We start from the raw sequence: 16,953 nt of genomic DNA on the forward strand, positions 1-16,953 counted from the left end.
TCCGGCGAGGTGATCCAACAGTAAAAGAGACACTGGAAGGTCGTCAAGATACCGACTGTAAACCTCAAACATGCAATATTGAACAGACAAATGAAATGCAAAGCAATTTTGGGTTTTATAGAAAGATTTAATCCATAATCGAGACCAGGGTATTTACTATATGTACATGCAACACAATATGAATGTACAATATAAATACTCCCATGTGGACGCTACAACATTTTTGTAACTTTTTGGAGCAACACTACACAATTGTAACAAGCATAAAATACATTTAGTGGTCAAGTTTCATTCCATTCCATCCAGCCTAAATCCGTCTGGTAGCAAAACAAAAAAAAACGTGAGTTGTTGAGTGGTGAGTCATATTTATTCATCGACGCTCCATGAGGATATCTTACACTGAAATCCTTGATAAACACATGCCAACGTCTGACATCTATATTTGAAAATCCCCATGTGCTTCCTTATTAAGTATTTCATAATATATGCGATGATTATTTTATGCCCCCTGGTGCATTTGAGTGCATCATTACTCCCGTGTTCTCACCGTCATGCACGCACGACTGCGATGGAGCCGAACCGACTACTGTGCACGACTGTATTTCATTAGGTTTCACCGGTGGGTGGCTGATCACAGGACAGCAAGACGGACTGTTGTTGGTGAAGATGATGTTGAAATGGTTAAATTACTCATCTTCTGTTCGCATGAACGTAGCAAGAAAGAAAAGAAAGCTTTGGCCATGCATTGTCGTGGATTTAACGATTGAATATGTGCAAAGATTTGAAAGGTGCATTCAAGCAGATGGAATCTGCATCCCCATCATCAGTCTTGGTTTTGGTCCTTCATCGTATTATTTAAGACATGTGGAAATACGTTAGGGCACGAATAACGAGTTAACAGCAAAAATAAAAAGCAGTAGAAGGGGGGAGCCTCGTGGATATTTTTGCGTTGCGTAACTGTAAATGGCAGCGACTCGAAGTATGTATGTACATTAATGACAGCAATGCACATCATTTCAAAAGCATCATGTGTTACATAAGGGAGACACATAAGCAACAACATCGAACGTTCCCCTGTCATAGTTTGAGTACAACTTAACCAATGAACATTTAGTTACTGGATGCTTGGCAGTTTGCCACATGCGATGGCTTTTTCAGAAAACGGAAACCTATACTGAAGCTGTACTCCTTTGTTATTCCCATGTTTCACTAATCAAACTGATGATTTTTGTGCCATGAATTATATATTTGGCCTGGAGCTAAGGCATCACCGCTGTGTCTGGGGCTTTGGTCCTGCGTCTCAGTGCTCATATCCCATGTTTCCCCCCTTAGGTCTTCTTTTTGCCACCTGCTTTTTTTCATCGTCAGCATCCGATGCGGCAAGTCTCCGCCGGCCTACTGTGCGACGTAGAATATCATCGGCATAACAGGGGGGTAACACAAATGATTGTCTGACCTGCTGGCAAAATACAGGTGTGATTGATATTCAAATGTCCTTGATGCAATGTGATAACGCATACACACAATGTACGTTTTGAGAAATGTGCAAGCAAGAGTGTCGACTGGAAAAACTGCTCTAAAGTGACTTCAAAGATGCATCCACTGCAATGAAACAACACGGTGTTTGCAATTTAGCAAGACGTTGATGTTTGAATTGCATCAGTGGACAGTGAGATAAATGTCTCCTCGCAAAATCATTTTTTTTTCCACTTCAGGTCAACCCGGAGAAAGACATTCTTTTGAAATGTAATGTCACGTCTTTATCGTTCGGCTGCCTTGTCCTCTGTGCTGTCGGTCTGTGAATACAAAAAGATACAATCATCACAGTGGTCCTCATGCCCTTTCCCCAGAGTCTTGCTCCTGAAAGTCCCAGGGGCAAACATCAACCACCTTTGCCGCGCTGATGACTGCAGGCTTGTAACTCGTACTCAAAGAGCTCTCTGTCTTCTTCTCTGGTGATTTTTTAGTCTGAGCAACGCTGGTGTGCGACGGCTCGGAATCCCGTGAGAAAACCTCCGCCCTCCTGCTCTCCATCACCTCCGGGTCTCTGGTGGAGCTTCTCCGCCGCTCAGACACCGGCCCGCCGCACTCCGACGACTGGCTGACGCGCCTCCTCTCTGATACCGGCTTGCTGGAGGAGCTCCGCCTCTCTCTGCTCTTCTCCCTCGCTTTCTCCTTCTCGGCTCTGTGGTTGGACGAGCAGGAACCTTTCCGCTTCTTCTTGTGCGTGGTGGGGCTGTTGCAAGACCTCTCCTGCTTCGGTGAAGGTGGGCTGCTGTAATCCCACGGGCAGATCTCTACCATCAGGGAGGGAGGCTGCAATAGACTCCCCGTGGACTTGGAGTAGTCTGAGTGGAGCCCCTTGGGTTTCCCATCTGTGGGCGTGACGCTCTTCTTACGCCTGATCCTGTCTGGGGAGATGGAATCTGAATCCCCTCCCAGCATGGGCTGCTCATCGAACTCCCAGGGACAGACGTCTGGCTTGAGAGGGAGAGGTGACCTGGGTGGTCGAGATTTCCTCGTGTCCCTGCCTTCATCCCGTTCGCCTCCTTTATCTTTGGAGCGCCGTCTGTTTGAAGGGGACTGCCCTGTTTTCTGCCTCTGCTGGGATCGGCCACCTTTGCTGATTCCAGAACTGCTGCTGCTGCCTCTCCGGCCTGTGGTGGTTTCTCCGGGAGCGATGGAAACATGTTTCTGGGCCTTTGCTTCGGAGGGGGTCTGAGGTTCTTCCAACTCCCAGGGACAAACCTCGGACACGTCGTAGAGGTTCCTCCCGGTCTCGGAGCAAATGGATGGCTGGCTGCCGCTTACCTGTTAAAATAAAAACATCCAACCAGTAATTCAACTGCTGTATCAATCAAACCAAACACAATTTCAGTTACAATTCAAGGCCTGAAAATGTATTGAGTTAAGAACGACAGAGGATACAATTTGGATTTTGCATATAAACGTGTAAAATGCACCTGTTGTTTCATGATGCCCATCTTCATGGGGGTCTTGGAGTACTCCTGCGACTGGCTGATGATCATCTTGGGGTAGTGCTCGGGGGTCTCGTCCACCTCGGACAGCATCCTCTCCTCCTGTCCCCTCAGACCCTTCTTACTGGCGTCCTCCACGCTTTGTGTCTTGTTGGTCAGCCCCGGCATCTTCTCCTTGGCACTCGCGATCACACTCAGGGACTTCTGCATGATGGAGGTCCGCAGGTGGACGGGTTTCTTCTCGTGCGTCAAGTTGTGAGCGCTAGCTGATTTCCAGAACAGCGGGACCGACTCGGTGGACTCTGCTGGTTGCAGTCTCGATGGGGACGGCGCTGGTTCCAGCTGCTTCTTCGTGTGTTTCCGGCCGATCAGGGAACCCAGAAGAGATCCTTCCCCGCCACCTCCAACAGAAGTCGTTTTGTCTCCCGCAGTGGAGCCAGTTTGGCTTTCAGTTTCATCCTGGTCACAGACGTGGTCGTAGCTGAGCGACTTCTTCAAGCCCATGACTTTGTTCTTCAGGGAGTCGTCCCGAGGTTTACCTGAGGAAAGATTCAAATGATGAAATTGCATTAAAGTGGGATAAATTGAGATGACTATAAATTACATTTATTAATTATTTTAGACAGGATAGCGGATGTATTGCCATTACAATTTTGTGCAGACATTCATGGTCACTACAGTAAAAAACTCAACAATATTTGTCCAATTGTTTGGTTTAAATATCGACACCAACCATTCCGATACGCCTCGGTTGTACTAACTAGCTAACATCATGCTAACCCTTAAGGGTTAGCATGCTAACAAGCTAAACACCATGTTGCTTACAATGCTAACGGGCCTTTTTCACAGAATAATTTTTACATGTCACAATAAGAAGGCACATGTGTAAAAGATAACACCAACGATGGCCGAATGCCATTTAGCTGCTTCAGGTCCAACGGGCGGAGCCATGATCTCACCGTGGTGACTCTGTTCCAAGGGGTTTCTCCTCAAGGTGCTGCGGTTGCTGCCGTGTTCGCTGCCGTCCTCGCGGCTGCACTGCCTGTGTATGTGCATGGTCTCTGGGATCTCTGTTATCCGTTTCATCAGTGAGCGACCGAGACCTTTCTTGGAGTTGCGCTTCTTTTGGAGGTGAGGGTTGTTGGCGAGCATCTTCTTACATTTGTAGACTTCCAGCTGGGCGTACAGCTTCTTCAACTCCTCCTGAAAAAGGGAACGAGACCAGAAATGTTGGGCAGCTTTTGGATGATTACGCTGCGACTGTTTGAGTCAGATTCTAGGTGCGGTTTTACCCGTATATCCTCAGGGTCCAGACTGTGCTCACTCCAGGCTGAGGTGATGCTGTTGTTGAGGTATGAGCCGGACCTTCCCATGTCCAGCTCCTCCTCATAGGCCTCGGTGGCGATATCATCCCTGGCCTGAGTCTCTTTGGACAGGAACTAAGATGGATGGAGAGCGAGGTTAAAGAATGACATCACAGAGGCTGCTGGAAGGGTGAGAAAATGATGTCAAATTGGAAATATGGTTTCTCAAACAATATTACTCTAGCCTGTAGGATGCCTCTGATTAGATTTAGTGTATGACAGAATAGGTTTGATGGCTAAATGGGTCATTGGAGGTGAAAAAATATTTCCCTGCACCAAAGAATTTACTGGTATTGTAATGAAAACTTTACTTTCCTAAAAAGAAATGTGAACTGCAGAGGAATGGAAAAAATCTCACTATAAGAGATTTGTAGTTTTGCTATATTATTTATTTAATGTATTATTGATGCTGCATTTGATAATTACAACTGGTTTAACTTCCAATTTCAAGCTTTCATAATTCAAATTGATCTCCATGTCCTGATTGTTGGAGTGAACAAGGTCAAACCCAGCGACATCAACAGGTTTAATTTTTCTGTTTTCTTCTTCGAAGGATGTGAAATGGCAGATAAAAGCCGAGTTAATACATTCAAATTTATGTCTCTATGTGTAATGAAAATGTTTCTTGCAATCATAATGTATTAATATTTGAATCAATTATTCGTAACTATGCAAATTGTGAATAACATTCAAATTTATGCAGCTCAGATTTTACTGGCACTAATTTCCTCCCCGCTCGGACTCCTAAGTGGAGAAACAAAGGGCGAGACGCGGCTGCGTTAAAGTAACACATTGAATCGAGAACAGAGAATGATCTGTAATGATCTGTTTGATTTGGACTTTTTCGCGGCCAACTTATTATTCTTTCTTTTAAATGACAAATCTGGGAACACGGAGAAACCAGAGATTCAGGAACAGATGCTGTGTGAGATTAATATCCTCCCATTGTGCTTAATTATCCCAGTTTTCTCAACTGACTTGCACTTCTGAGGTGCCTAATTAAGAAACAATGAAGGAACCGAGAGCGCTGATGGTGTATCGCATTTCTTACACAGCATGCAAATTAAATGTTTTCCATCAGACTTGTGAGAATGCACATAAAGACACCCACGGGAGTGCTCAGCTAAATTACAGTAACTACTAATGCAGTTTGAATTAGTTTAAGGTGATGGCAGCAAATGTGCCCGCGCGCGTCTATGTGTTTGCTATTATCAAGAATTCAATTAAGATGATTACTGGACTATTGTATTCACAAGCTGCAGTACAGCACTGTTGACATTCTATGAGAGCTGCGCCTCCTCAAGAGATTACTTCCCCAATCAAGCAATGCAAATACCTAAAGTCTATGGGATTACATTTGTGCAATTCTGAGCAACAAATGACACATTTTCAGCACTGGAAAAAAATATGTTTTGGAAGCACATAAATTCAACTCTGTTAACAAATTATCATACAAATATTTATTCAAGCATAAGTGTCGTTGTATAAAAAGCTCAAGATCTTGGCTTTATGTGACATTTTGTCTTGACTTTGAGCCCTAGAATTTGCAAAAGAAGTATTCACATTATTCAATTACGTGTACAAAAATGTGAAAATACTCAGTTGAAACTTAAAGTCCTACATTCCACAATGAAGATTTAAAGGTACGAAAGTATTATCAGCAAAATGTACTTACAATATTAAAAGTAAATACTCATCCTGCAGTGAAATAGCCCTTGTAACTGATGTATTAATGAATACGTATTACTGGTTGTGAGTGGCGTTTAACTGTTGCAGCTGGTTGAGGTGAAGCTAGTTCATCTGCATACAGTTCCTAGTTTTGTCCCGTGGTTTCAGGACTAAAAGAAGAAAAAGTTCTGCTCAACAAGTTTGCACTTATTTTCTGGGCTTTTCTTTAGTGTTTGCTTTTTTGAGGAAATATAAGATAACTTCACGGAGAAAAAAAAAATATTTGAATGTAACATATGTCTCTTTGTTGAAACTTCAAACGACTCATAAACATCTGAAACATGACAAGGGACCCAAACCATAAACTGGATGATTTTTTCACAAGGAGGGGGGGCTCATATATGAAATGGGATGGGAACCACTGACTGAATCTTAGCTGACGGCCTATGTTTTATCAGTGTATAATGTGTTTTTCATGTAAAATTGTAGTATAAAGTAACTATTTTTGCCAGATAAATGTAGTAGAGAACAAAAAATACAATATATCTCTCTGAAATGTAAAGTGTAGGGTAGAGGTGTATAATGTAAGTAATGAATATCCAGTATTTGAGTCTAAGACCGTTTCTGCCTATGCAGTCACTTCAGAGTGCTGACCGACAACCCAGTAAACTAAACGCCGACACGGTTCACGGAGCGTTACCTTTGGAACGAGCAGCAGGCTCAGCGTCACCGTCACAGTCAGATGAGTGTGAGCAAAGAACAGCATGAGCATCCAGTCGGGGTGCAGCCCCGGCACCAGAGTGAACCTGCAAATGAGCATCAACAGGAGAAATTCTGTTCACTCACCAGCGCTTCAGAGTTAGAAGAAAAGAAAAACAAATGGGACCAAATGTAGGCTACTACAACCCCGAGTAAATCACCACTTCAAAAAAAAGCATCAAAGCAAAACGGAGGGGAAATTATAAAACAGTATATACATCAACCACTTTATGATTAGTACATTTCCCATTTACTTACTCCACTGACATTTCATAACATAAAGTAAGAGTCTAGGAACTACTCATCCCATCAACCACTGAAGGAAGAAATGATCGCACGCTTCTTGAATTTAACCTTTATTATACCCACTTAACTTACAGTCCTCTAACTTCCCATGATGCCGTGTTATCAGCATTAACTTGAGAGTTATATAATAGATAGACATGTTAACCTCCTTCAGCTGTAGCAGTGACTCACTAGCCATTTGTGGGTGCAGTAAACATTTCCATGGTAACAGCGAACGGCACCAATCACACATGTCGCTGTTATACTGTAGGATTGAATGTAGTGCAGTACTTCTCCATGATATTGCAAATAAAACGTGTTTTACTGAAAACAAGATTGATACCGTGCAACGTTCAGCCTCTTTCAACTTGTTATGTAACGGAATAAATTAACGTTAAATAGGGATCCACAGCTGCTCTCAACATCTTTACTATCTATCTTGGTTGGTAGTCAAATGTGTCACAACTCCACAAAACCTCAGAAGATTTGTAAAATTTGATCTTTGTTCCTATCTTCTGCTTCGACGCAGTGAAAATATGATGAGGATAGTATTAACATATCTATGTGCATCTGCTCAAATAGGATCCCAGATAATTGCCTGCACCCGAATCCAGACTTATGTAGTGATTTTCTACATCCTTGCTGCCCTTCACTGGCAGACTGAAGACTTTAAAATGGATTTTCCTGCTGGCATTTTTAATCTTGGCATGGCCAGACTCCTGCTTATATTTGTAATTTATTCATCTCCTATCAGCCTGATTGAAATCTGAAATAAAGTATATGTGTCCCCTTTTAAAACACTTTTTATTTAAAAAAGAAAAAAAAAAGATTATTCATCATCCATTTTCAGTTTCACCTTATTATTAATTATTGAACCATCTTCTGCTGTTATCTTCATTTTCAAACTGTTACTGTGGCAATTTGTCCCATCATTTTTAAAAAGTATTGCATATATAAAAAGTTGATGGAGCTGAACATTTGTTCTCTACATAAAGGAGTCGTGTCCCATTTCTGTCAGCACCGACTCCACCCAGACGTGTGCAGATCTGTGTTGAAGTGCATAGCGGCAACTTCGGTAGCTTGTGGTTTTCTTTTAAACACGTTTCCCACGCAACACTTTGCCATTATTGTGGCAGTTTTGAAAGCCAGGCAGTCTGTATTGTTTTCCACGAGCGCCGGCACGGGTAATTGCTCTAATTATTGCTGGAGAATGTGAGCGCACAAAAGCCGAAATAGGCTCTGACAAGTGTCTGCATTTGGCACCAATTTTCCACAACCAATCAAATCCAGACACCATGACAGATAAATCAATACCGTTATTATCCAGTATCAAGCTGAGTGATGTGCATTTTGTCCAAAGTCTGGGAAAATGTTACTCCTGTGCAGCACCAAATAGTTCAGTGTGTGTGTGTGTGTGCGTGTGTGTGTGAGAATATTGTTTCCTCATTGTTTGTCAGAGATCCACCAAGGTGGCTCAGAGGTTGTTTGTCCTTTGTCACCACGTCCAACAATCGCATTAGCATTCATAATTCACGTTACATATCTGAAAGCATTGTGTGTGTCTGTGTGTGTTTTCATCAACCCTACCACACACACACACACACACACACACACACACACAGTCCTGCCTTATCTCTGGGCCGCAGCAGCAGAAAAAAAAAGAAGAAAAGAAACTTGCGTTCTATCCTCCAGCAAGCGAGAACAGCTTGATTTATAACATTTTCACACCACTGATGAAGGTGTACCCATTGGACCTTCCGGTTTCCCGAGAGATTAAAAGGATGCGAAGTGATTTCTTTTTGTCCAACTGAGCACAATAGGCCGCCGTCTAAATGAAAGAATATTCAATCACACAGTTTTATCAGAGTGAGTGTGACAAATGGAATTTTTTTTGCCCCAGGCTCCTGCAGATGCACTACAAAAAACAAAAAAAAAAGCACCTGACTGGTTTTATTCCCACTGCAGTAGGATTGACAACATATTTTTAGGTATTACTAGTTGCTCTGTTCTGTGAACTGAGGTTTTTAAAACCCATATTCCCATAGGAATATAAAAAAGCAGCTTGTCTGTAAACAAGCTCCTAAGAGGAACACAAGATTGCATTGTTGTAAGTGAGTCAGGATTCACCAAGTCAAATAGGATTTTATCGTTCGAAATTATGATTCAATTGTTTACAATGCGCTTAACGGTTGGGACAGTGATGCATTGTTCCAAACCTCCAGTTGATGCCAAACAAAAGAGGAGCTTTTCTTATTTCCAAGCAGTCCCTGCCGTCATCTGTGTTACCCCTCAACAACACTGAGGTGTGCTTGTATTGTCAGGTGAAAAGATGTGTTATGCATCGCAACGAAGTTTCAAGTCTCTGCAAACAAATTTTCATGCAACACAAACAGGAAAAGCCCAGCCGGAGGTAGGGAAATATCACTCATCACACCAGCCTTCGGTCTGCTTAGAAAAGCGTCCGACAGGTTTTCCTCAAATGTGTGATAAAATTAGTGCGTCTTAAGCAGGACATTTTGAGACGTTTCGTTTGGGCTTAAGACAAACTCTGCTTGTCAAAGTTTGGAGCATAATCTGTTGCTGCATTGGTTTGTGTGAGAAATGACAGAGAGGGAATTCAAAGAAAATATTGGCGACAGAAGGTTGAAATCTTTTTTCACTTTAAACAACTAAACAAGCTGAAAACACAACATATTCACCTATTTAAGTTACGTTTACTCTGCTTTTTGCTATGTTTTGGTCTCCACCATTACTTTTGAGCAAAATATGGAGGTCTTTAGCTGCTAAATGCTTCGTTATGTTCACTGACTACTAGTCGCTAACCTTGTCTGCCTGCCTGGAGTGATACTAAAAGGCTCCATAGACCTGTGGATGATGTCATTCTTTGTGTGTTCACTGCTAAACTCACAGAAACCCTTTCACATTAGGCTCCACATGGTTACACTATTTGATATCCGATAATATAACATTTTGATTAATGCGGCTTTAAAGACGGCGCTCCCATAATGTATTCCTCCAAAGAAGTTTTTGCTGATATGGAATTGAAGAAATGCTTCTGCGACCCACCTCAACATTTAGCTTATTCAAGGCATTTTCAAGCAAATATATCATATATGCGTATTACTCAAATAAACACATTTAAAATAAAAAACTGCCTGAGTGAATTGCTTTACCTACAACCTGTCACAGAAGATTGCACAATAATTAACGGCACGGAAAGTTTATTTTGGGTTCTGGCGCGGCACATCGATGCTGTCTGCAGTGGAAGCCATTTTTTTTATTTTTTTTTATTCACCTCCTTTCAACTGGCTGTGCTGACACTGTTCATTCCCCTGATGAAGGGGGCGGGTGAACTCTGCCTTTCATCTGACATGTTCAGCACTTGTAATGCCCTGCTCTCACATGCAAATATCTCCATGATTATGATTAAACAGCAGCTGCAAGAAGGGGGCAAAGTCATCTAAGCCTCCTTGTCATTGTTCATGCTATTTCCTCATTGCCACCGCAGAGATGTTCATCGATAAAAGTACGAGAACTGCTCTTCCCTTTTTTTCTGTTTCTGCGAGTACATCATTTAGCCATTCAATTCGGAGGCCCGTTTCCCTCTACCCACCTGATGATGTGGAAGATGGCTGATATGAGGAGCTCGTTGTAGATGGCCACAGCCATGTAACGTGGCTCGTGGAAAGCCGAGGGCACGGTGCGGACTGCGTAGCAGAGGTACACCCCCCACAGCAGGAACAGGAACTCCGCTGGGACACAAAGGAAACAAACGACACAAAAAAGGTCACCAGGAGGGTTAGAGGACTGATTTAAAGTCTTCTTTCATTATTTTCCTAATTAGATTTAGTGTCTTTAAGTCTTTGTATACCCCGCAACAAGCCTATATTAATAATATTTGAGACTGGAAAGTGTTCAAAGTAACAACGCTATACAGTAACTTTTGGGGAAACACTAATTTGCCTTCTCTCTGAGGTTGAGAAGGTTGATACCACTCTAATGTCTCCGTATTTAAATACAAAGCTGGAGCTGGGAGGTGATTATTGTTCAAAGACTGGAAACGGAGGGAAACGGCCAACCTGACTCCTTCTAAAGTTGCCCACCAGCACCTCTGAAGCTCACTGATTAAAACGTTGAACCTGCTTTGTTTGATCCATACACACATTTGTGGTATTAGGCTGATTAATCCAGCTAACAACAAACAAAAAAAGGATTTTAGTGTACCGCGGGGCTCTGTGTAGGCATGGTGGTGCCACACTGTGACACTCTGGAACTTGCCCTATCAAATTATTTTAACTTTTCATGAAACAAATGAGACACATGTTACATCAGAGGTCAGTTGTTTCCCTGTTTGCAGTGTTTATGCTAAACTAAGTGAACCTCCTGTCTCCAGCGCAGCACACACAAAAACATACTTTATATGTCTGAGTGGTATCGACCTTCTCATCTACAACTTCACCAGAATATATTTCTCAAAACTATTCCTTTGAGCATTCTTTCAGTCTCTGTTTTATTTGCATTTTGCATGCAAACTGCAATAATACCCAGCAACACTGTACAAAGTAGATCCTCTGCATTCAGGAACATCCTGGACCGCGTGTCGACACCTTCCTGTTAGCGTCGAATATCACCAAGGTCACCCAGCCCAGCTGCAATTCACAGGGAAGAGCTAGCCGTCTTCAGCCTAATCAACATAATTCACTATGTACTGTACGGTATATGTGCACAGCCAGCTTGTTATCATTTTGCCAGTGAAATGAAATGATGTCTTGAAGCACGCTAATGGATCTCGTATTTGCCGCTCTCTGGTGTAGAACACAAAAGACGGTGCTTGCTTTGATGCAAGGAGGAAAAAACATGTTTTTCAGTTATATATACTTTCAGGTATTATATACTGAAAATATGAGTTCCTAATGAGCGTCGCCAAGTCAGAGGTTTTCCTCTGATGCGAGATATGAGCTTGTCGGTTTGTTTGCAGACAGAAAAGAGCGCCAAGAACTGTGCCAATACTATAGTTGGCACGTGAGTCCACGGAGTCTGTACAGTGATTACACCTCATTAATATTCATGAATAGGCCTACTCTTTAAATCATCACTAATTACTTTGTACTTAGCCTCTGAACCGGGATGCATGGAGAGCTGCTTGCAACAAGGAAAGGATGACAATTCCGACTAATGCAGATTAATTGCAGATTCAAATACATTGCTTGTTGTTGGCAGTATCGATACTCTGCTGCTTCGGCACCGTTTCGCTCCGCATTTTGAGACAAAATAGGATGATTTATTCATTTCCAGGCAAACACGTGTTCCCTTGTCAGCATTGAAACACAACAAGTGAAAAGATCACAAAAAAACAAACAAACAAGGAATTAGATTAATTTTCACAAGCTTGACATGAATTTCTTCAATGCTCCGGAGCAACTTGGCATGGTGTTTCCTGTCCTTCAGTGTAGCCTCAGCACGCCAGTGTGTTCTTACTGGCTGTCACAGAGAACAGTGGGGAACCCTCATTCCTTATCTCGTCTTGAACGCACAAACACACACACGCACGCACGATACACACAACACAACGGAGGGATTGATGTGCGCTCTATGCGTTTCATTCCATTTAAAGTGCCGCGTTCGTGGGAAGCACCGTCACTTCCTCTGAAGTTCCTCTGTCATGTCTCCAGTGTCCTCAGCCGTCCTCCATCAGTACCCTCTTCTTCTTCTTCTTCTTCTTCTTCTTCTTCTTCTTCTTCTTCTTCTTCTTCTTCTTCTCTTCTTCTCAAGTTGCCCCCCTCACACACACAACTCCCCCCCCCCTCCCCCCCAGCTGGTGGAAAACTCTCTCTGCATCGTTTCCCAAATCCCTCCGAGCTTTACACTTCACAGACTCCACTCTTCTTTTCCCTGCCACTCTCTCTCTCTCTCTCTCTCTCTCTCTCTCTCTCTGTCTCTGTCTCTGTCTCTGTCTGGCCGTCCATCAGTTTTCAGAGGCAGACCAAGCTTCTCTCAGGAATCCATCGATGCCTCTCTCCAAACAGGATTAGCCTCCCCTGCTGTCAGCCTGGCTTCAGTGAGGTGCCCATCACCGCCTCTCGCTTCAAGAGTCTGTCATTAGGAAGCCATACTGTAATGCACGCACAGTGCACCTCTGGCTGCTTTACCAGATACGTCGGGGAAAGAAACAGCAACTTCTCACCGATGCAATCGCTCTAAATGCTAGTTAGCTTGACAGTGATTCTCGCTCTTAGAATTAGTAAGAGTAATAGTGAGTAGTTGGTAATGGTTGTGTCCAAAAATCACTTTTGGAGCCTGACATGAAGCATAACTGTAAGTTTTACCTTATGCACAGTATCTACAGTAGTTTTGTTGGAACAGTAGGAATTTGAACTGTTCATTTCGCTCTTAGTTAAAAATGTCTATCATTTTTCATCATTATCAGTCCCTTTGTTCATTTTACATGCTGGTCCTTTGGGTCGGTATGTAATTTATGATTTATGGATGAATGTGAATCAAACAAAAGCGGATGGGATGAATTAAATAAGAGAGCACAAAAAAGTAAAACAGTCAAGGTAGCAACAATATGACGGATACACATTTCCCTATAGTGAGTAGTAGGAGAGTCTATTATTGTGCTTGGATGTGCATTCACATATTTTACAATGTCCCGTAAAACATTACAGCATTTTATTCTGTGATAGATTATTGTCTATAAAACTAGATGGGCTTGTCCTCCTGAAAGCGTCCTTAGGGACTTGCTTGCGGTGAAAGGTTGTAAAAATAAATGAGGAACTCGCTGGCACCCCCTGCCCTCTGGAGGTGTTCGGCTTTAATGGTTGCAGCACAAGACACTAAGAGGGGTACTCCGTCTTGTTTATCAGAGCATCCCGTTGTTCTTTTAATATACGGGACCAGCCGCTAAACTGTTTGTGAGCAAAGCCATCAGGGAAAGGTGAATGGAAACCATCGTCAAAATTCACAACTACTATCTATTTAAGCTCAAGTTCAGAGCAGAGGTTTCTCGAAACGATTTTTGGATGACGGGGCTCAGAATAAACCGGTCTATTACAGCACAATCATATTGGCCTTTTATGCCTCACTTAAATAGGTGGCTCTATTTATCTCCAACAAGAAACCTGCCAACGCAGAGACGTTTAACACGTTTACACAATCCCCTGTTTATTTCTGTCGGACATGATTTGTCACTTGAACAACAATGCCCATGAATCGCCGGAAACTGCTCTTTTTCGGTTTGTGTTCAAAGAATTTGCTGTCGGTGCCATCAGCATAACAATCAGCTTCTGTAAAGCTCGGGCGATTTCTGCACTAGATAAATGGTTGCCATAGGGTGCAGCTAGACTGTGAAAACTCAATCTGTGAGGTCAGAAAGTCTTTTTGGTAGCCATCAGTTTCTGTTTACCTTTTGACCACGCTGGCATCGGAGCCTCGGGACACTAAACCAACTCATAAAAACAACTCTTTAATGAAAGATGTGCTCACTGTAAGCAATAATACAATGTGAAGTCTTAAGGGTCAAAATATTCAAACAAAAGTTTTGAAAAACTGCGTTGGAAAATCAATAGATATCTGCCATTTACAATCAAAACATCGCTAGAGCTACCAGGCATTTTTCTCCACCTGCCACTGCCTGCAGCTTTTTCCAGAAGTTTCTAAACTAAACTTAAGCTTTAGCCTCACCAAAGCAGCCCACCCCCGAGCTACAGTAAGCCCAAAAGCTCCTCACACTAAAGTAGTAAGTAGGACGAAAAATTCTTCCCTCATGTCCCGTTCAGACGTCCCTACGCATCGGGGTGAATGTAAGTACAGCAATACAGGAGAACACACACACACACACACTAACCGACAGCCATCATGTAGTCCCATCGATCCAGCAGACACATGCTGAATTGCAGCCCCTCTGGGGTGAGCCCCGCAGCGATGAGGGCCCGACTCAGCTCGGGGTTTTGGCACACGGAGGAGGTCCAGGCCACCAAGAACCACAGCACCACCAGCAGGATCACCACCAGCAGCCGCAGGACCCGCCAGCTGGTCATGTAAGGCGTCCTCTGGGCCGTGCGGGACAGGAAGACCTTTAGCACTCTGGGAGAGGAGGAAGAGGACAACGGGAGCCTGAACACTTGAGCCTGCTGGCTGAATTGGTGATGAGCGACGTAGGTGAGTCAGAGATGCTCGCCCCGTGATTGACGACTCACGCCCCCCCCGGCTGCTGCTTTTGATAACATGCCCACTTGAATTAAAAGGATCAGGGAGGCAAAAGCACCGTTATGTCAATTTGCTTGATCCATGTAGTAATATCTTTTGAGCTGGTGGGAGAAATAAATGTAGGGGTGGGAAATATATGTCTGAGAGGAGAATGAGGTTGTCTTTGTTTTGTTTTTCAATCCAGATCTAACACACTTGCATTTTCTTATGGGTGTTGGTTTGTAATTTGTCTCATATTTGGAACAAATGCGATTGGAATTAGCATATTAGACTGCAGAGGTTGCACAGTATCTTCACCGCATGCACGCGAGACAATTCTGGCTCTGTAACGGGAATTAAAAATGCAACATATCAGCCGGAAGAGTTTTAAAGTAATCTGATGCTGGGTAAGGAGAGCTGCGTGGGGACAGAGCTAGCGTGTGGTTTTATAAATCCAGACATTCAAACAGTCACTTCTCTGTTTACTGTCGTCTCTGAACTGCTCATCTGCTCTCTCTCCCGACCAGAATGTGACAAATCTATCTTATCTCTGATGTATTCAGTGGGACTGGGCTGTAAGAGCTCGGCCCCGGGGCACACTTCACACCCGGCGAGCTCGGAGGAAAATCTAATTGGTAATTTTGCCAAGGGACCACTCTGGACGGCCTTTAACCCCTTTCTACCATCTCTGCAACACTTGCTCGGAGCTGGAGAGCAGGAAGTGAGTGTGTCTGAATAGATACTTCAGCGGGCAGATGTAGATAGACCAGACCTGATGGGAAATTCAAATGTGCTTATTGACTGCATGCATGTGTGTGAGTGCAGACTGAGAGGCGGCTGAATTATTGAAACACTACGGCTGACTCATAGGGCAAGTTAATATCAGGAGAGGAGAGAGGATGCAAGGGAGGAGAGGAGAGGAGAAGAGACAGGAAGGGGGAGAGGAAAGGAGACGGGGACAGGAGAGGATATAAGAAAAGAGAAGAATAGAGACGAGAGAGGAAGACAGGAAATGAGAGGAGAGCAGACAAGGGGAGGAGATACAACATCCAGGAGATGTCATATCTTACTCATATTACCACTATTTGGATTCCAGCGCTTTGAGGTTTAGTTGACGGTATACCTGTACAGCTTGAGGATGACGGTGCCGTACATGATGGAGAAACCCAGGAGGCGAACCCACCTCAGGATGATACAACGGAACACACTGGGATGGAAGTACATTATCATCACCTGCAGAGTGGGACAGCAGTGTTAGTGCACAGACTGTTTTTTTAAAATTATATATACACACACATATACAGTATATACACACACATATAGAGCACTCCTGTCAGACTGCTCTTCTTTTCACACAGAAGGAATCATAAATGAAATGAGTCAGCATGCGCGGACCAGAGCTAGAGGCAGATTTGGCCTCGCAGACATCTTACGCCTCCAGACCTCCCGCTGACATAACTGCACGTTGTTCATGTCAGCGTCCAGAAGACATTAGACAAGAGTCTGAAGCGTTAGTTCTCATCTCACTGCTGCTATTTAACAAGCGACTGCATCTCGGTATTACTATTTGCACGTTTATTTTGGGTTTAAAGTGGCTGGATCTTCACATTTGTGTGCGTGTGTGTGCACATGCACAATCCAAGCTTTCATTTTTTTTGGGTCTCTGTGTGATTTGAAATGAAATTAAAACTTTGCCAGCGGCCCATAAAATG

General features: G+C 43.3%; 1 protein-coding gene across 1 annotated transcript in view; it reads right to left on the bottom strand.

Annotated features, from left to right (window-relative positions):
• Positions 1 to 880: 880 nt before the first annotated feature.
• gpr158b (G protein-coupled receptor 158b) overlaps positions 881 to 16,953 on the bottom strand; it is a 48,901-nt gene continuing 32,828 nt past the window's right edge. Inside the window, exons 6-13 of the mRNA XM_084008351.1 lie at positions 16,365 to 16,474; positions 14,901 to 15,139; positions 10,668 to 10,806; positions 6,711 to 6,816; positions 4,271 to 4,417; positions 3,938 to 4,181; positions 2,964 to 3,517; positions 881 to 2,811 (exon numbers count right to left, since the gene is read on the bottom strand). Coding sequence (XP_083864477.1) covers positions 1,834 to 2,811; positions 2,964 to 3,517; positions 3,938 to 4,181; positions 4,271 to 4,417; positions 6,711 to 6,816; positions 10,668 to 10,806; positions 14,901 to 15,139; positions 16,365 to 16,474 — 2,517 coding nt within the window. The 3' untranslated portion in view covers positions 881 to 1,833. The remainder of the gene's footprint in view (positions 2,812 to 2,963; positions 3,518 to 3,937; positions 4,182 to 4,270; positions 4,418 to 6,710; positions 6,817 to 10,667; positions 10,807 to 14,900; positions 15,140 to 16,364; positions 16,475 to 16,953) is intronic.

This window comes from Eutrigla gurnardus, assembly GCF_963514095.1.
Source record: "Eutrigla gurnardus genome assembly, chromosome: 4".
Lineage (NCBI taxonomy): Eukaryota > Metazoa > Chordata > Actinopteri > Perciformes > Triglidae > Eutrigla > Eutrigla gurnardus.